The 20,316-nt window shown below is 37.3% G+C and overlaps 2 protein-coding genes across 4 annotated transcripts; one reads left to right on the forward strand and one right to left on the reverse strand.

Annotated features, from left to right (window-relative positions):
- Positions 1 to 10,976: 10,976 nt before the first annotated feature.
- On the reverse strand, positions 10,977 to 17,752 carry mtfr2 (mitochondrial fission regulator 2). Of its 2 annotated transcripts, none has more exons than XM_055188019.2 (8): positions 17,623 to 17,752; positions 17,127 to 17,290; positions 16,908 to 17,012; positions 16,307 to 16,431; positions 14,185 to 14,402; positions 13,707 to 13,983; positions 12,049 to 12,232; positions 10,977 to 11,585 (listed from the first exon to the last, which is right to left on the reverse strand). In XM_055188019.2, the coding sequence occupies exons 2-8, from the start codon at positions 17,196 to 17,198 to the stop codon at positions 11,541 to 11,543; spliced, it is 1,026 nt and encodes a 341-aa protein (XP_055043994.2). In that variant the 5' UTR covers positions 17,199 to 17,290; positions 17,623 to 17,752; the 3' UTR covers positions 10,977 to 11,540. The 2 variants fall into 2 exon arrangements, with proteins under 2 accessions (XP_055043994.2, XP_055043996.2); XM_055188021.2 differs by having other exon boundaries at positions 17,127 to 17,232; positions 17,623 to 17,657.
- On the forward strand, positions 17,694 to 19,976 carry armc1l (armadillo repeat containing 1, like). Of its 2 annotated transcripts, none has more exons than XM_055188023.2 (7): positions 17,694 to 17,826; positions 18,179 to 18,347; positions 18,432 to 18,523; positions 18,648 to 18,834; positions 18,923 to 19,039; positions 19,135 to 19,209; positions 19,322 to 19,976. In XM_055188023.2, exons 2-7 carry the CDS (start codon positions 18,195 to 18,197, stop codon positions 19,511 to 19,513), a joined length of 816 nt encoding a protein of 271 aa, XP_055043998.1. In that variant the 5' UTR covers positions 17,694 to 17,826; positions 18,179 to 18,194; the 3' UTR covers positions 19,514 to 19,976. The 2 variants fall into 2 exon arrangements, with proteins under 2 accessions (XP_055043998.1, XP_055043999.1); XM_055188024.2 differs by having other exon boundaries at positions 17,703 to 17,838.
- The last annotated feature ends 340 nt before the right edge of the window (positions 19,977 to 20,316 follow it).

Consider the following 20,316-nt stretch of genomic DNA (forward strand, 5'->3'; position numbering starts at 1 on the left):
AAAGGAAAAATATCCGAACTCTTTGGTTATCTTTGAGCACAATGCTAATGGTCTAATCAGATTCAATGAATTATGCTAAGCTATGCTAAAAGTGCTAGCGCCAGACCCAGAAATCAGCTGAATGGATTCCAAAATGGTAAAAATAAAAAAATAAGCCTATTTTCAAAAAAAGTGGAGTGTCCCTTTAAAGACAGTGTCACATATGTAAACAGCAAAACATATGTTTGCGTGAGAGGATTTAACATAATGCATCTTCTGAATGTGTTGAAAAAAGGCCTAGATGAACATTCAATACACATTCCCATTGTACATGGCTTTAAGCATCACAAAGGTTGTTGTTCTACACCAATCCCAAGTTAAATATGAGAAATTAGGTGCAGGTATATATTTTAATATCACCGTGCATGCAATGCTATTTACAGGAAAACCTGAAAAAATGATGCTTAGATTGCTATAGTTTTTTTGTATGTGATTAAGCCAAGTGAAAAAGATTGCTTAAGGACATATTAGGCACTAGTTAATAACAAAATTATTATTATTTACTTGATCATTTATAATGGCTAAACCATACATTATGTTACACAGAAATCTAACGCTTTCAGCCGGGGTCACAGAGACTCAATCTGTACATACCCTTACGTATAGAGCACAACACTTAGGCCCATAATGCCCTCTTATACCACCCTTTGGGACCACCAGATTCGCCTGGAAGGTCAGATCTGTTCTCGTGGGAAAATGCTGGACCGATACTCCCTGAGTCGGGACACGGAGCAGGAATCCCGTCGGGCCTGTTTCCACTTTCTCCCTGTTCTCAGAGTTCCGATCCCAGCGTGTCCAAACTCGTCTTGGGGAAGACTTGACGAACGGGAAAATGTTTCACTATAAGCTGTCAGTGACCATTTTGATGATCTTGACGTAATTGTAGCACACCGGAAGGATCGGGAATAATTCCATAATATTTACATTTTTATTCCTATTTCATACACAGTCATTTGAATTGAACATTGTTTTTGTGGATGTTTGATCTGACAAGAAATGATTAAAAAAAATTTAAACAACTAACAATGTGTTCTTGTATAACTCAATGGTAGAGCATTGCATTAGCAGCACAGAAGATCATGGGTTTGAAAACACATACGGATAAAAATGTATACCGTATCATATACTGCATTATTTAAGTTATCACACAAGTTTTGAATAAATTTAACTTCACATCGATTGGCTAAAATTAAATGAAGTTTTATTTGTTGCTGTATAAGACGTTTAATTATTTAAAATGCAATAAGAAGCTATACCACAATCCAATGAGGGCCTTTATCAGGGTAGCATGACCGCACCAACCGGGTTCGAATTCTCCCAAAACAGAACAGGTTTGGAAACATCCTGATGTACATGGATAAGCCTAACCTCATCCTCTTCCTGGAGTCAGCGTTCCCCCTCCTCCACTTCTTCTTTCCTCTAAATTCCACAGATAGAGGAAAGTGGAGGCAAACAGGACAAACTGGATCTGAATGACATACACTGTTTTACCAGAAGAGAATGAGGATTCTCCATCGTAAAACAGGAGGTTAATCCTCCGCCTGGAGCTCTGCATGCACGCAGACTTCACACAAGTTTCTTTAAAAATAAAGTCACATTTCCCAGAATTTGTTATTGTGCCACAGGTTTTGCAGCCTTTTTACCTGCGCACATTCCTACATCTAAAGCGTTGTGTTTACACTTGACAATTTATTAGATATATATAACTTTTATTGGGATGGTGGCAAACGTTTAATGTCACGAAACCAAAACTCATTTAATTTATTATGCAAATTCTGTCCTTATTTAACCCTTTAATTCCAAACCTGACACATTTTTCATTTGTAAGCAAACTATATGCCTTTAATGCACATTTGTGATTATACTGTTCATTTTAAATCCCATCACTGACGTAAAATTAACCACAAATGCCACTTCATGCTGATTTTGGGGAAAATTCATCACATTATTAATACCGTGTACAGTGTTCAATGCATCCGTCTAAGCAAGCTTGTTACTTTGTTTAAGACTTCATAAACAATCATTTAAATATGTTAAAGCAAACAATACCACCTTAAAATTTGCCTCAGCATTCTTCATATTATGATGTAACCCCAACCCCCCGTACCCCTGTGAAAAGCACCTGGCAATGTCTTGACGGTCTTCCAAACACACCTTGTCACGGGTCTTCTTATTTGCATGAAATTTCCAAGTCAAATTAAATGATCTGCCTGACTTCAGGCCAGGGGTCTCAGCACACCCTGCACACCCTCCCACGCACATATAACAAACAGCCCATAAAACATAATGATACAAGCATCACAACATGCAACACACATGAACTCCAGAAAACACAATATATTAGTTAATAAAACATTGAAATATTAACTAAATAGATGAAACAATTAACTAGACCATTAATAGCAGCCTGTTTTAACCAGACACCAGATCTGGGTTTGTGTTTTGTGAAACGTTCTGTGTTTGGATTATTAAGGGCTCATACATTTGGGTGCTTTGGGTTTGTACATAATATAATGGCAGAGTAAATAAATATTAGTGAGAAAGTTTTTAACATATACAGTCTGAAGAAATTGCTGGAAGTTTTGAAAAATATAGACAAACCCTTATGCTGGCTTATAAATAAATAAATAAGCCTATTTTGAGTTGTTGTTACCCAAACAATCAGCATTTGCGCTGTAAAAAGTGTTAAGTTAGATTAACTTAAAAAAATTACCTCAATTCATAACACTTAAAAAATTACGTTTTTTCTACTTGAAATTAACATTTTAGTTTCACTTTAGGTGAAAAATGTAATTTTAAAAATGTATTTATAAGAGTTACCAAGTAAAGGGATTTTTTAAATATGATGTTTATAAAAATATTTATAAACATTTATTTAATTATATACAAATGAGCTTTTCCATATTTACCCCAGCAAAGGGTTAAAACAATCCATTATTTTACAGTGTAAGCTAATAGACAATCAACAACGTGAACTTGCATATATCTCTGTCCTCACAAAGCATCCATGCTTACCCTTCTTCTCAGTCAGTGTGACCCCACACATTCGTAAACAACTGGCAGACACATGACCACCTCCTTGACACACCCTTGCTAAGGTCCGTCATTTGCATAGATATTTGCAAGTCAAATTAGATTGTGTATTCCCTGTATCAGTCCAGGGGGGGAAGCCTCCTAGTTTATGTTTCACCAACATGTGCATGCACTGGCATTCCAGTCCATACAACTTCAAATTTTACACAAATTCGCGTCTTGACAAATGCAAAGTGTTCCTGGTACACATAATTCCAGAAACATAGCAAATCATTGGGATCACGTTTCCTTGTTTACAAACAGTTGGTGAAAGTAATTTAAAGTTAAAATGTTTCTGCATTTGTTTAAAAATAATTATAGCATAATTCTGCAAAAAGGTGTAACAATTTGAGTAAAAATATAAAGTGAATTTAAAGGTGCAATGTGGGGTTTTTAGCAGAATCTAGAGGTGAGATTGCGAATTGCAACCGACCTCCATTTTAAAACGCGTTGAGAAGCTATAGTTGCCACAGAACAAACATGTTGTCGTCTGAAACAATGTAGGGATGAAACGTGCTCGGTAGAACGGTTTGACCATCTACGGCCAGTGTAGAAAAATGGCGTTGACTTCCATATAAGGAAACCCGCAGTGTATGTAGATAAAATGATAATAAATGGTAATAAAAAAACTATACAGTTCAATATGTACAGTCTTTATACACAACTGATAATTACGCAGTAACTCCAGAAAAACGCGATTATGCAATCGCATGATTCAATGCATCATCGGCCAAAGTTCGCGTATTTATGCAGGGGCTGAATTTTTTTTTATTACGCGCCGTGAACATGAAAAGCTGCAAAAAGTGTTTTCAAATTCACACCGTTTTTTGCAAGTTCCCGCAATTTCATCGCATTAAGTTGCATAAAAATCCCGCATATTCCATCGCATTTTTTAAGAAATAGATCAAGGATTTTTGCTCGCAACAATCACAAAAAAACTAGTTTTTCTGGAAGGACTGATTTGGGATGCTATGCTTCTCAATGAATTACGGTGAAATGCCTCTACATGGGCAGGGGGCGCTCTCGTGCAGAAATATGCGCTGCAGACGAAGAACCATACACACGCAGCTATGACACGCAGCTCCAGGAAATGGCTTAAGGATATATTTATATTGCTGTTCTTAAAAAACTTTCATGAATTTTCATGATAATAAAGAATATGTATAATGATTATGTTTGACAAGTGTTGCTTTTTCAAATGCATGTTAAACGACTCAAACTAACAGTGATTTCAGATCAATAAGGACTTACTGATCAAAAGCCGTAGTAGTACATGAAATAGCTGTGAATAATAACAATATCGGCTGTGCGATTAAGAATAGTTATCGGCCACGTATTATTAGTGTATAGACGGATTCAGCAGTAACAACATAAAAAAGTGGCTTTCGTGGTCAACACGTAACTTCCGGTAAACTCCGCTAAGAATAAATAACAACAAAGTACTTTAAACGTAGTTTATTTATATAACAAGCAAAATAAACAACACGTAGAATACCTAGGAAACCAAAACATTTGTTATTCTCGACAAGGTATTTGTTCAAGAGTTCAGTTTAGCAACTCGTCAGACTATTAACTCTTTCCCCGCCATTGACGAGATATCTCGTCAATTAAGAGAAAACGCTTCCCCCGCCAATGACGAGATTTTCCGTCTTTCCGCAGTACCGCTATTATCCACCAGGTGGCGCCCTTCCGCAACTTTTTAAACCCGGAAGTATTGCCCTATGGCAAGCTGCTGCATGTCCGTGTCTGTTTTAAAGATCACTCTGAATGGGATCTCTATGAAAAGTCCGTCACAAACATGGAATTATCTCTGCTTTTTGCTCAAAATGTGGTGTTTTTGCAGAAACCTACCCATATTCAATAGCTGATTACAAAAGAACTACTCAAGGTAGTATGAAACGTTTTTTTTTTGTTTGAAAGCAGAGGGTCTGTTCTTTCATTTGGTATATTGTATGTTTATATCTGTAGAAGAACATTTTCTGGCAGGCATTAAACTTTGGTGAAAATCATGAAAAACACTGGCGCTGGCTGGCAACTTTTTAAAAAAATGCTAGCGGTGAAACAGTTAAAAAAAACTGAAACCGGAAGAAAAGTTCGGATCAGACGCGTATCGCGTTATCGCACGTGTGTCCGATTTAACGGTCTACATCTGCATGTAACGGGGGAGCACCCCTACAGATAATGTAGTTATGTATATTACATTACGTTTCTGTCAAGAGATCCTTCTAAAAGTTACACATTGCACCTTTAATATTTTGAAAATTTAATGGAAAAATGCATTGGCAGAGATACCCCATATGTATGCAAAACAAAATGATCTGTGTTATCTCATCACGATCTGAGAGTTTTTTTCCAAAGAGCCCTTTGTGTGATTCAATGGAAACAAAGGAGTCAAAATGTTAACAAGGTCAATGTCCCAAATGTAGACTACTTATGCATTTGACCAGTGACTTAGAAAAAGTGTAAACAACTTTTTTACACAAATGTATCCTTGTTTTTGATTTTAAACTTTAAAACCATCCTGATCCTTTTGTATAAACACAACGTAATGCATAATGTTTTTAATCATCATCATGGTAACCCTTCAGTAAGCACTGTAAAGACGCCATGACTCAGTGTGTACTCTGTAGCGCGTATTGTTTGTGACCTAATATTTGACTTTAATTAAACCCCAAAAAATACAATAATTAAAGCAGACAGCTGAAAAGCAGAAAAACTAGCTCAACCCAACCTACAGGTTCACCTTCCTACAATGCATCATCTCTCTTTATGTGGGGAAATAAACATTTGCACATAACAACTGACCCGTGTTATTTAGTGGACTACTAACATACAAAAGTCTCTAATACACACACACACACACACACACACCTATTTCTAATGTTTATGATTGCAATAAGAGCAGGTGAGCGACAGGTGTGCTTTCCTCTGTTTATGGGGGCTAATAAAAAATACATGAGATTGTGAAAAGCGCAAAGTATTTCGACATAAAACCACTATCCATAAATAAAACCCGCGTGCTTGATGAATTTTGCAGTGTATAGATGTCCACATAAAATGGCACAACACACTAAGAGAAACAAAAAGAGAAAAAGAGAGAGCAGGAAGATAAAGAGAGGAAGAGAGAGAGAGAGAGGAAAAAAAGATGGGGCTATGAAAGATTAACCCTTTATTTACCAGAATCATTGACTCATTTAAGAACTCAAGTGACTCTCACTGGGAAAGTACCAAGCCTGAGCCAGAAAAGAGGTTATGCACACACACATAAGACAGAAACAAGAAAAACAGTATGTATGTGAATATTATAAATACTTTTTAATTATAAGGAAATGCTGTTATTATGCAGGTGCAGCTATGAGAAATGAACACTGTTATAAAGCCGCTTTCCCGTCGACTACTTACATAAGCAGCCATATCAATCATCATGCATAGCAAACACAAATACACATTTGACTTAATACTTGTTACATAATACAATTATCTATTTAGCTATTATCTATAGATTTAAAATTGACATTTTCTCGCCTTTCCCACCATCACTGCAATGCATTCTGGGATTGCCTTCTCCACAAAGTACACAGCTGACTAAACCCAAGGCACACTTCGTATTTCCACCTGTTGTTACGACTCGCACAGTCAAGCATACTTGCCTTTTACAGTAAATTCCCATGATTTTAAGTCAGCAACGCTACTTAGTGACGACACATGCGCAGAAAACACGGGCAGTTGCAGAAATTTGGATGCGTGCACACTCCGTGGATGACCTTGTTGACTTAATCTACGTCACACTGTATGTTGTGGCAGACACTGACTAAATCCTCCCAGTGCAGATGCGGCCGTACCAGTCGGAATGGGCCTCGAGGGGCTTTGTTTTGGGTGTAAACAATTCCTGTTTAGCATGCACACATAAAAACAGATTATTTCCAATAAGATTAAACATGTAACTTCCGCCACCTGCTAAAACTCGCATGTAGTGTGAGCTCCATCTTTTAAGAATAAGGCAAAATTGATATCAGCTGATGTTGAGAGATGTCAATTGAATAGTGTTAGTCCGCTATAATAATAGTAATAATACATTTTAATAGGCTTGTTCAGGTCCTAATTTGACCTTTGGTTAAAACAAAACACATCTAAGAGAGTCCACATACACACACGCAAAAACTGCAAGTTGATATTCACAAACCCCCCTTGAGGAATTGTTCTCCTCCCAGGTAAATAGGTAAATGTTAAAAAAGTGAACAAAGACTGGGTCATGTGACCAAGTTAAAAGCCAATCGCATTTTAGTGTTCCTTTAAATCTTTGGGTCGATTTTGCCTTGCAAATGAGTTCATACAAGTATGCAAATTTAAAACTAACTCGTGAACCTTTAGGACCTCACCCTCTTTTTATTTTTCTAATCTTATCCCATCTTTGCATTGCATAGCCTATTTCTTTTCCCCGTACTGTAAAGTGGTCCTGTTCAACGCTGTTTTTGCAGCTGGTTTATTTCTTTAGAATGAAGATGACGTCCTCATAACTCAAGCGCCCTCTAGTGGCTCATTTAGTCATTTATTCAGGCAGGTCTCCATCAATTCATAAAGAGACAGATGACTGACATTAATATACTGTGATGAGTGATGAATATGGTAAAACAAGTCTATAAGACGGTTTTAACATCAACAATATAAACAAACAGCTTTTGTGGACTAAACTTAACTTTTTGTAGACTTCTGCTTAGAATCAATAATAATAAAGTCGTTTTAGAGTAGATTATTTTTAATAACAAAGTGAATGACCTTAGTTCAGATATCATATCTAACGCATATCAACTACTACATTCAGCTAACATTTTGAACATTGTAAAATGAATACGGTGTTAGCTACAGATCCTTGAACTCTTGCCTGGCTGCCAAACCTCTCTTCAAAGCGAGGATCTATGCTCATCTTCCCTCGTCTTTAGGATACCAAAAGATTTTATTTTCGACAAGGCTTTTTTTCCAGAGGCCAGTTTAGCCACTAGCAACACCATTAACACATACAGACCGGAAGTTACCTTTGGGCCAGCTGCGTAACCGCGGCAACTCGAGACTGATGAAACCATGAAGGATTTTTGTATACAATGCATTAGAAGGTAAGCCACAGCAATGTTTGTTGTATAGACGGTTTCAGCAGTAACAACATAAGCGACTGTCGTGGTCTGCACATAACTTCTGGTAAACTCCGCTAAGAATAAATAACAACAAAGTTCTTTAAACATAGTTTATTTATATAACAAGCAAAAAAACAACATAGATTACCTGGTAAACCAAAACATTTGGTATTTTCGACGAGGCATTTGTTCAAGAGATCAGTTTAGCAACTAGTCAAACCATTAAAAACCAAACCGGAAGTAAAGTTCGGATCCAGACGTGTATCGCGTCAGCGCACGTGCATCCGATGAAACCGTCTATAATGTCCCATACGACAAAAATATATATTTCTCTAGCCAAAAATGTTTTAAATATATGCTAAATATATTTTTGAATATAAAAATACATGTTGATATTAAGGTTAAAACTAAATATATTTCAAAATGTAGAACCGGGCGAAAGTGATTTTCTCCGAGCCCTGATTATAACATTTTCATTCCAAACTATGACAGCATACTTAGCACGCAATGCTTGACAGAGCTGAAATATCGCGTTATTTCGTCACGGTATTGCGCAACCAAAATTCCTAAAGAGGTAATTGTTTTATAACGCGTTGTGTTTCTCGTTTCATGTGTTACAGTAGGCTACTGGTCAATCTACAGGTTATTTAGTGATCTAACAACAAGTTTGCCTTCTGAGTTTTTCAAAATAAAAGTTAATCGGGGTTAAATGTCAGGAGTTCCTGTCGGGACGAAAATAACATTTGTTACTTTTGTCCCGCTGCTAATACGGTTGCATTATGTTGAAAATGTATATCATTATAATTTTATTTAATTTCATTAGTGTTCAAACTGTTGAAATGTTTTATTCTCAACAATTCAAGTTTGTATGTCTGGTTGCTATTGAATCATTTAATGAAACTGAAATTTAAATGTAATTTCATTATTTTTTGCAAAGATAAATGACAAAATATCTTTGCAGTTACATATTAACAAGGCCATAGTCATGTATATTTACTAAAAACAAGTGTAACACAAATATTTATCTTGTTCTGTTTTGTTACTTTTGACCCACGTGTGTTACTTTCGTCCCAGCTGACAAGGTCAAAAGTAACAATGCGCTACTTAAGTATAATTTCACTTAAGTCGTTTTACATTTGTTCAAATTTACACCTGGTATTGATACACCACACTTGTGAGTCATTGAAAACACTAAAATATAATATATCTTTATATAACATTCTTTTAAAATTAAGTTTTTCCTCAAAAAAACTTACCCATATGGCAAGAAATGTATTCTTGGCCAAAATATATTTTAAATATATGCCAAATACAATCTAATTTTATAAAGTATATATTTAAAGTTGAAAATATATTTAATAAAAATTTTTCAAACCGGTTATGTTAACAGGTTTATAACCTAGTTTATCTTCCAGTGCCATGTGAATATTTCCTTTTTTTTTAATGGCCAAAAAATATATTGGTGAAAAAAATATCTTTTGTAAACATATTTTAAAATATATTTAATCAAAAATATTTTTGAAAAATATTTAAAAACATGTTTTTTTGCTGTATGAGGTACAATTAAAGTCAAAAGGCTTGACTATTTACATAAATGTAATAAAATTTAACTGGGAAAAGTAAATGTCTGCAATATTTTTTACTAAATACACACTTCTAAGTAAGTGATATCACAAAAAACCAAATTGCAATTATTTAAATAATGACCTTGTCTTCCATTGTTCACACAAACAGGTCCCCCTGTATCACCAGTATAGCCATCACAGAGACATAGTGAGGTTTATTGGGACACTTATTTCAGCAATATTTAGGGAGATTTTGTGTGTGGTATTAAAAATAAATGTAAAAGGCACCACCATTATTATTCAAATTCTTTTGTCGAACTCAGGAACAAACAAACATTTGCATTACGGAAAGGTGGGGGCATTCAATTTAGTTCATTAGCGCAGGTGCATTTCTAAAGATAAGCAAAAATAGAAGGCATACGCCAGATTTAGCTGTGAGGTTGACGGTACACTACAACATTCCACTCCGCACGCCCTCCTGTCAGACAAACATCATAACACGTCTTACGGAAGCAAAGGATCAATCAGATTTTTAGCGTGTAACCATTTCCTGTCTCGGTAGACCATTGTATCCTCTCCATGATAACCTTTAGTAATTGAAAGGATGTGGGTTATAGACACAACAAACAGATGCAACACATTGCAATTATTCCATCAAACAAGCATCCACCTACATACACACCGGGACAGACAACAACAGTGTAAACAGTGAATACAGGTTACTGGGTCAGGGTGCACGGTATTTAAAAACTTATAAATATTATTTACTTGGTATATTTTTAAGAGTTCAATCAATTCTGATTTTCAAAAGCATATAAAGCTTTATAAATATTATTGTTAAAGGGAAAGTTCACCCAAAAATGAAGTTGTTCCAAACCTGTATAAATTTCTTTGTTCTGACGAACACAAAGCAAGCAGAAGCACCATTGACCTCCAAAGACTGAAAAATACTATGGAAGTCAATGGTGCTCCAAAACTTTTTGGTCAAAAATATCTTCCCTTGTGTTCAACCGAACAAAAATATGCATCTGTTTATAACAACTTGTGGTTGAGAAAATTATGACAATTCATTGAAATTTTATTTTGGGGTGAACTTTCCCTTTAAGCACCAGAACAGCAAAATACTCCTTATACATGTACACTCAGTACTTGGCAATAAAGGTGATCCCGATCAAAGCTTAGCATTTCTTTATTGCTTTTGAGAGCAAGATTTCATTAGCACTTTCTAGAGGAAGAGAAATAGATGAATGAACAAACACCCGTGCAACAGGTACCGTTTATCTAATCTTCAAACGTGAAGTTCACTGTTACGAAAACTGTTACGCAGATAACCTTTGTTAGTCTAAGCTTCAAGTAAAGTTATCAGTATATAAAAACACAAAAAGCACAGCTGCATTGCATAGATCAGCAAAACTGAATTATGGTGGCTTATGACATCCTGCATCGCTGCTATTAACCTTTGACATTCACAATTAACATGTATAAGTCCTTTGAGCAAAATATTTACAAATAAAATCTGAATAAAAAAAATAAGTTTGACGCCTGCATAAAATGACGCCTCTTTGCTCCAAAACACGCACAGTGTTCACCGGTAGATGCCCAGGTTTGGAGAGTAAAATTTATAGAGAGAAATTAAGAAATATGGAAAGAAACAGTGCAACCCAAGTAGAGGAAAAATCCCTCTGATACAAAAGTCTATCACAAGTGTGATCCCGGGAAACTTTAAGGTCAAGGGTCAAATGTGAATGCGTCCCTGGCTGCGTCTGGTTTGATGGAAGATCTGAAAACCAACAGAACACTAAAGTCACTCTCAAAGCAAAATATGAAGCTTCCACAAATTTGAATAAATTTTTTCCAGGAAAAACCCTCGTAGCATAAGAGTGTAGCATAAATGGCATAAACAGACAAACCCTGACCTCGTGCTGAGGTGGACATTTTTTCAACATGATTTTAGACTCTGTGAGTGAGGAAATATTGCCCTCTGCTGGTCAACATTAGCATTATAAAATTACTCGACAGTCAAGTTTCCTCTTATGTTACAAATGAGAAATGCAATGTTGACACATTAAACTGACAATGCCCAAAATTGAAGCTCTTTCTTGCCATCAGAACCGTTTAACCCTACTTCTGTCTAGGGATGGGCCGATAAATTAGAATCTGTATCGGCCAGGTATTATTAGTGCGCATTGGCATTTATTGTCCCATCCCTACTTCTGTCAATAGTGTAAATAGAAGGCACTTACTTTGGGTGTGTCTGGACTGCTGAATGGAGAAAATTCAGCCGAGCAGTTCTCTTTGCCAAACGAATCGTCTCTCTGTCTGTGTGCAAATTTTCGTTTCAGTGCTTCGGCGATGAGAGCCGCTGGGTCGGACGCACACGCTACACCTTTACTCCTCCGTCTTCTTACTGGCGTTCCACCCGGAGATCTAAACACACAGAATAACATTATAATAAACCAACATCCTCAGGGGTGATACACCCTTACAACACCCTTTAATAACAAATAATGATGTCATTGGCCGACTGACAGAACTGATAGCTTCGCATTTAATTTTATTTAGAGGGCAGTCATTGCCTAATGGTAAAGTGTGAGACTTGAATACAGGGTTAAATGCTGTAAAGGTTACCATACTTGCCAATCACATCACTTTTTCAAAATATATATATGGTCTATTCGTACATTATTTAACTAAAAAAAAAACTTTTAAGCTTAAGTAGATAATCCTGTAGCTCAAATGTTCAAAGGTCATGGGTTCAATCTCCACAAAAAGCACACATACTGATCAAATGTATAACCAGGGTTCCCACACCTTAGTTAACTTCAAATTCAAGGACCTTTCAAGGACTTTCCAGGTCCAATACCCTCAAATTCAAGGACTAAATGTGGGGACACATTTCAAGTGAGAGCAAGGTTACATTTTCTTAAACATACATTGTTACAGTTCCCTTTCGGTGAAACACGCGCTGCGTCACTGCAGTGACACTTTGGGTACGCCTCCAGGGGAAAGTGCATCTGAATGTGTATATATCAAATTCAACCAATGGTGAGGCTTGACGACAAAGACAGGGTGACGTGGGAGCCAGGAAGTATATCACTATCTGAAATATTGCCAAAGATGGCGTTACAGTGACGCAGGAAGTATGGCAAGAGAGACGCAGCGTCTCGTTCCCTTCTCAGGGAACAACAGTTACATACATAACCCGAGACGTTTTCATCTGTCAAACACAACTATGCAAAAAAGCATTTTGGTATGAATCAACATTCACATACAGAAGATATAAGCATTTAAAGCAAACAGTTTGGCATGTGTGCTTAAACAGTCTAGAACAGTGGTTCTCAAACTGGGGTTCGTGGCCCCCAGGGGGTCCGTGAGATGGTGCCAGGGGGGCCCCAGTTTTATGACATTTTAGAAAAAAACCATTAATTTATTATGAATTCTGGGAAATTAAACCTAAAAAAAATAAGGCAGCACTAATTTGTATAATTTAATGTTTTGTTTAATTAAAATGTGAAGTTTTAGAACTGTTTTTGTCATAAATTTTCTTTGGGGGGCCGTGAAGGAATGCACCGTACACAAAGGGGGCCGCACGCTGAAAAAGTTTGAAAACCACTGGTCTACAATTTTTATGATATTATCCTACACTACACAGGGAATAATATGGATTTTTTCCAGAAAACTTGCATCAAATAGATTCAAGCACTTTCAATGACCTGTATCTATGTATGTATATTTTCAAAAACTTCCAAGGGCCTTGAATTTTCCCCCCAGATTCTTATCTTTCAAGGACCCGTGGGAACCCTGTATAGCTTGCAAGTCGCTTCGCATAAAGAAATCTGACAAATGCATTAATGCAAGTAAATAAAAAACGAATTCAAATAATTTTAATTTACATGCATACCTCTCCACCGAACGCAGTTTGACATGATTTATGTCTCTCAACACCTCCAACATGGAAGGCAGAGCAGCAGGTGCCACACCCACAGGAGGCTCCATCTGCTCTGCCTTTCCTCTTTTCGCTGCCTGTCTCTGTCGGATCACCTCCGTCACAGACACCTCCATGGAGCTGCCCACAGCCGGAGGAGGAGGTAGGGGTGGAGGGGGCGGAGGAGGACACACAGGAGTTGAAGTGAGGATAGGAGGTCGTAAAGGTGTAGAGCATGGGGTACTGGTGTCAGCTGGAAGAGGAACGGGGCATGAGACAAATGAGTTACAGATTTAGGTATGAAGGGAACAGAAATATTGAGGTCTATATACTATAATAATCTCCATTTAATTCTAATCCATATTAATAAATAATTCACACCTATAGGATACAATCCGATATCTTTGCTGGCAGCTACAGCGATGAAAGATAAGAGTACTGGAGTGAATAGTACCTGTTGGAGCAATGACTATCATTGCAATCTGTGCTCGTAGTTTTTGAAGCTCCTCCTCCAAAGCAGAGATCTTCTGCAGGGCTTCTGGTTGGGTGCTCTGTCCTAACACCCTGCCTCCTCTCTCAGCATGCACAGACACAGGCAATGGCCGTTCAGATCTCACTGAGGGAATCTCAAATCCTTGCTGTACACAGTGTTTCCTAAGTGGGACAGCATTCCTGCAATATAAACACGAAATCAGGACATTTCTCCACAAAACTGATATGTGACTTTTAATACACAGAACCTGAAAACTGGGTGCACGCTATATATGGTTTAAATAACAATAAAGTTTTTTTACTTTACTTATACAGTAGACTTAAACCTCATTCAAACAGCACTTTTGTCCCAGAAAATTTCCGTAAAATTGGCAGAGGCTTCTGTGTGAACACAAGCATGTTCCGTAAATGTTCTGGGATCGCTCCCATAAAGATGACCGAGTAACATTGCTGTAACATTTACAAAAAGTATTCTGTGTGAACAAGAGGCAGCTCTTTGACACAGGGATTTAAACGCAGATCAAAATTCACAACTAAAGAAATGTCGCCAAATTGGACTGAAGCAGAGATCAGGGAGCTCATTACTATCCGTGCTAAAGCTAAGATCATTCACCAGCATGATAGAACAGCACATCACACGCTCCTTATAGCCTTGTCCCAAACAAAAATGCATGTGCATGGTTTCTCAAGAGATAATTCTCACGGATAATTAGCAAACTTCAAACGTTGTGGAAAAAGCCTACCAAGTGCAGGACTTTAAAGGGAGAGTTCACCCAAAAATATAAATAATGTCATTAATGAGTCACCCTCATGTCGTTCCAAACTCGAAAGGCCTCCGTTCATCTTCAGAACACAGTTTAAGATGTTTTATATTTAGTCTGAGAGCTTGTTGACCCTTCATTGAAAATCTATGTACCGTATACTGTCCATGTCCAGAAGCGTCTGTTGTGAAGCGCATGCGCGAGACTATCACATGACTTCAGTGACGCAGATGACGTACAACGTGGCTGACATGTTATCTGGTGCGCCCTAGCTGTTTTTTCAGTTTTTTTGTGCGCCCAGGCTTTGTTTACAGTCTGAGGGAGACGCACAATGTAGGTTTGAAAAAAAAACTTTGCTAAAATGTCTGAGGATAACACAACTTTAGTCTCGCGCATGCACTTCACAGCAGACATGGAAGAGAAGACAATGCTGAATAAAGTCGTAATTTTTGTTATTTTTAGAGCAAAATGTATTTTTGAGGCTTCAACACATTCTAACTGACCCACTGATGTCACATGGACTACTTTGATGATGTTTTTATAACCTTTATGGACATAAACAGTATACCGTACGTACCGTATTTTCCGGACTATAAGTCGCTCCGGAGTATAAGTCGCATAAGTCAAAAAATGCATCATGAAGAGGAAAAAACATATATAAGTCGCACTGGACTATAAGTCGCATTTATTTAGAAAATTATTATTCTTTTGGGGGACATTTTGGGGGTCGTTGTCTTTAAGTTAATGTTTCAGTTAACAGTTTTTTTCAGGGGTAGGCTACAGGAGCAACATATAGCACCCTCTCATGGCTGTAGACAGTAATGTTTTCCTATGGTTCATGTTAGTCAGTATGAATTAATTTTGACATATAAGTCACACCTGACTATAAGTCGCAGGACCAACCAAATATGAACAAAGTGCGACTTATAGTCCGGAAAATACGGTAGATTTTCAATGGAGGGTCAGACAAGCTCTCGGACTTAATATAACACATCTCAAACCGTGTTTCCAAAAATGAACGGAGGTCTTATGAGTTTGGAACGACATTAGGGTAAGTCATTAATTACATTATTTTCATTTTTGGGTGAACTATCCCTTCAAATACATCACGTGTCTTTACGGGATCTTTACGTTAGGTGTGTGAATGCACGCACAGATTCCAAAAAATCATTGGCAGTGTGAATAAAAAAAAAAAAAATCAAACAATCCTGAGCGAATCCTGGACGTATTTTCCGTAGTCTGTGTGTGAAAAGGGCTTTACAGAGACTGGTGTTGTTCAGTGAGCAATTAAAAACTCAATTATATCCGAGCTTTACTAAGTACCTGAATTTAGTGTGGCACTCCCCCTCATCATCCACCAGCCAAAGCACATCAGCTAATGTAGGAATAGCTGGAGCGTCTACCGAAACATCAATGTGGCCATGTGTATTGAATGTCTGCAAAGGAATCTGAAAGAGTCAGAAGTCATTATGATGCACTTAGTTCGAAATCTGTGCACATACTTTCGAGTGCTTCCCTACTTAAGACCAAGTGAATACATGCATGTAATGGCCTTTATGCAAGCATATACTGTTACAAAATGAGCTTATACAGTGAGGTCCAAAAGTTGGCATTGAAAATCTGGGACGTAAGTAAAAAACTAGTGACCCGAAATATCCATAATCCTAATCAGTAAAAGCAAATGCGTGACATTGACCTGAATTCATGCGTACAAAATAATCAGACTGTCTTTCGGTTGAATCCAGATGTCTTTACAACAAACAATGCAGGAAAAACACCAACACAATGTAATTTGTAATGGTAATAATCTCTATATATCAATGCAAAAAAAGTTTTCATAATTTTTGACCACACTGTATAAAAAACCCATGCATGGCAAAACACTGTAGCTGATTATTGACACGTTGATAGTTTGTCTAGTAACCTGAAAGCGCAGACGGGGATAAGGAGAGAGGGGAAGGTTTGTCCCAATCATACGGACAATGCTGCGGTACTGTCCACAATGAGTACTGTCCCATACCGGAACCAACTGCAAGACACAGCATGCATTAGTAACTTCAATCTAAAGAGCATCACCTTTTAAAACAAATTTTTGATAAAATAATGTCTGTGCATCATCAAATTAAATCCTTAATCATTTTACCATGTCAGCCGGGACTCCAAAGTATTCTAGCACACATCTCAGCAGGTCAACGATGTCCTCCAGCAAAGACATTGACTGTATCCTTGTGTGTATCCACACTGGATTTCTGCTGACAACACAAACACACACACACAGACTGCAGCAAACTCCAGTCGTCACGTGACCTAAGGGATCAAATCATCTGCATTCAATTCAAACCTGCTAGAAATGCGGTATTATTTGTTATCATTTTAAATACGCAAAAAAAGAGTTGCGTTTAAAAATCGTCATCTGCTACTGTATCAGACATTGTTACAAGTATCACTAAAACAAACGCTAGTCACTGTCCTACCATTAAGTCCTTAACATATACAGATATGTCTAACACATACGCAGCAAAAGTGTTGCTTAGTTTTAAACATATGCATTGTATAACATATACATTGTATCGTTAAATCGTCATTCATTTATTTATACATATATACAAAACGACAAATAAACACACCTTCCACCTTACCTTCCGTAACACGCTTCCCGTGCGAATAAACTCAAATAAAGCTCTTTGAATGAGAACGTTAGCGATTGGCCCAGAAAAAAGAACGGGCGCCTGTAGCCAATCACATTCGTGGATTTAGAATCTTCGTCAGAGCTCGTCGACCAATCATTTTGTTGGACCTGAGGCAGTGGGAAATTTTGTATTTTGAGCGTGCGCTGTAAATTGGTGAGTTTTGGGGTGAGTTTATTTTTTATTTAATCGAAATTTGTCACGATATAAGTCACAACTGCTTTGTTAGTTGTCTGTTAGAAGGTTTTACACGATAGTAATGTATTATTTAACAAGTTTAAAGCTGTGAATTGCCCCCAAACTTGACCTAAATCAAACGTTATAGCTAGCATGCTAATAACAGCGCTTCTGTATGAGGAACTGGGTTGATGCTAACAGCTTTTATACAATGATGCATTGAATTTACTGTTAAATGTAGTTAGACAACAAAAGTTTCATATTGTGAATTTTTAATAGTGTAAACTAGAGTGTTTTAAGTCTGTTTCTCCCTATTCCTGGATTTTTTAAGTTCGATATCCACAAACATGATGGACGCCTTGTCAGTAGTCACGCAGCTGCGGGACTTGGCATCGGAACCACAGAATCGGGAGACGATTGTACAAGACCAGGGCTGCCTTCCAGGACTAGTGCTTTTCCTAGACCACAAAGACTCTCAAGTGGTTTTTGCCACCCTGCAGGTACACAAATGTTCGTCAATGCACAATATTTAATATGTTTATATGTTAAGATGACGCTTATCTCAACATGTGCCGTCTCCCCAGACTCTGAGGTACCTGGCTGAATTACCCCAAAACATCAACACTATGAAAAATGAGCTTGGGATGATGGTGAGCCTGAAGACACTGATGGACAGGTGTGTTATGACATCATCTAATTTTATGTATATAAGTGGAACAAAATGTAGTCTCACAAAAACATGTTCTCCAAACATAACAGTTGTTGCATTCTGGTTGTTTCCCATTTTATACTTTCTAAAGGACTAACATGACCGAAATTACAGACCTCGCAAAAGAGGTGCATGACGTGTTGAGCGTTAGAACACAGAGACACGCTTTTCAGACTCCAAATCAACAGCTGAAGAAAAACAAACCGCAGTTCTTCATAAACAGCACCAACAAGAAAGCAAAATCTGTCACTCTTCATATACAAGGCTTGGATGGGGCGGTAGGTGCCACGTGATGCTTTCACGTATTTGCATTTGTGATATTCTGTTTCAATCATATAGTTAAAAGCACGTGTTGTGTGTTGACAGGACCAAAGAGGTGTGTGCGAAGAGGCGCTTTTGAAGGTTAAGGGTGTCATCAGCTTCACATTCCAGATGGCTGTAAAGAGATGCACCGTCCGCATTCGTGCCGATTTGCCCACTGAGGTACATGCTGCTTCGATGCACCATATTCTACTTTCTGTAAGGAGAATGTGAACTTTAAACATTTATAATAATTGATTAACAAATCTCTTGTCCAGAGTCTGGCCACGGCCATTGCTTCCACAAAGGTGCTTTCAGCTCAACAGGTGGTGAAAAATGAAAGTGGAGAAGAGGTGGGTGTGGCTGCTACTAATTGTTTCAAAAATATGTATTTTTAATAGTGAGAGAGGTTTTTTTTGCTGACCCAAATTTAGTCATTTTAATAAAATAAATCATTTGGTACAGGTTCTTATCCCACTCAGCACTTCTGGCGCAAAGGTAGAAGAGAATCATCACCTGCCAGATTACTTACCAGAGGAGGAGAGTCCCGAGAAAGAGCTGGACCGTGCCATCTCTCGTACTGGTGCTAAACAGGACGCCGGTGGAAGCTGGCTGAACACAGCAGCTAGTTTCCTCACTAAAACCTTTTACTGGTAATGCCTACATAAAACATACCCATAGCCAGCTCTTCCTGTTTGGACCTTAACTGTTTTAAGAGCCACTTGATCCGAACTTAAAGCACAGTGGAAAGAGAAACTGGAAAATGTGCTTTTACAAGCCACTAAAAGCATCATTCAGTTTTAATGAACATGCATGTTACATAAAACATGCTTCGATGTGGTGCATGAAATGCCAGCTGTACAACAACTTTGTGTTGAAAGCTGTTCATTGTTGTAGAATTTTTGTTCACCAAAATGGGGCTTTCATTTCCTCCGCTTTTTGACTTTTGTCTGTTCCTGTTTTGTCAAGTTTATCTGTTGTATTTCCTTTGACCTTTTATGTAAATATTTGTATTTTGGTGTGTTAAATGGAAAGTAACGTTTACTTGCATTTAAAAAAAAATGAAAACCTTTTGAACAAAAAAAGATTGTGTAAAATAAAGGTTAGGAAGAAAAAAACAGATCCTGGATTACTTTTTAATTAAATTTCAATATTACTTTAGGTATGAAGTATGCACGGAAGAAAATTGTGACTCTATGCAGATATGTTTTTTGTTACAGATAGTATTTCATTCAAAGTTTATTTATACAAATAAGCAAATTGTGGATTCTACAGAACTATTTAAAAATAGTTTGTAATAAAATAAATGATTAATTTTTGATAATGACAGTTTAATTCAACTCTTATTTAGCCTGTAAAGCTACATTATGTAAAAAAAAATGTATCACATGTTTCTTGCAGAAATGGTAAGTTTAAAATTGAGATACTACTGAATTGAACTTACTGAACCTGTCTTACAG

The sequence above is a fragment of the Misgurnus anguillicaudatus genome, chromosome 13, assembly GCF_027580225.2.
Source record: "Misgurnus anguillicaudatus chromosome 13, ASM2758022v2, whole genome shotgun sequence".
NCBI lineage: Eukaryota > Metazoa > Chordata > Actinopteri > Cypriniformes > Cobitidae > Misgurnus > Misgurnus anguillicaudatus.

Coding starts and splice junctions, on each gene's coding strand:
- mtfr2 (XM_055188019.2), bottom strand. CDS start 17,198: ATGTCTTTGCTGGAGGACATCGTTGACCTGCTGAGATGTGTGCTAGAA. Junction 17,013..17,126: donor TTGGAGTCCCGGCTGACATG/GTAAAATGATTA, acceptor TGTGTCTTGCAG/TTGGTTCCGGTATGGGACAG. Junction 16,432..16,907: donor ATCCCCGTCTGCGCTTTCAG/GTTACTAGACAA, acceptor TGACTCTTTCAG/ATTCCTTTGCAGACATTCAA.
- armc1l (XM_055188023.2), top strand. CDS start 18,195: ATGATGGACGCCTTGTCAGTAGTCACGCAGCTGCGGGACTTGGCATCG. Junction 19,040..19,134: donor GTGCCGATTTGCCCACTGAG/GTACATGCTGCT, acceptor TCTCTTGTCCAG/AGTCTGGCCACGGCCATTGC. Junction 19,210..19,321: donor AAAATGAAAGTGGAGAAGAG/GTGGGTGTGGCT, acceptor CATTTGGTACAG/GTTCTTATCCCACTCAGCAC.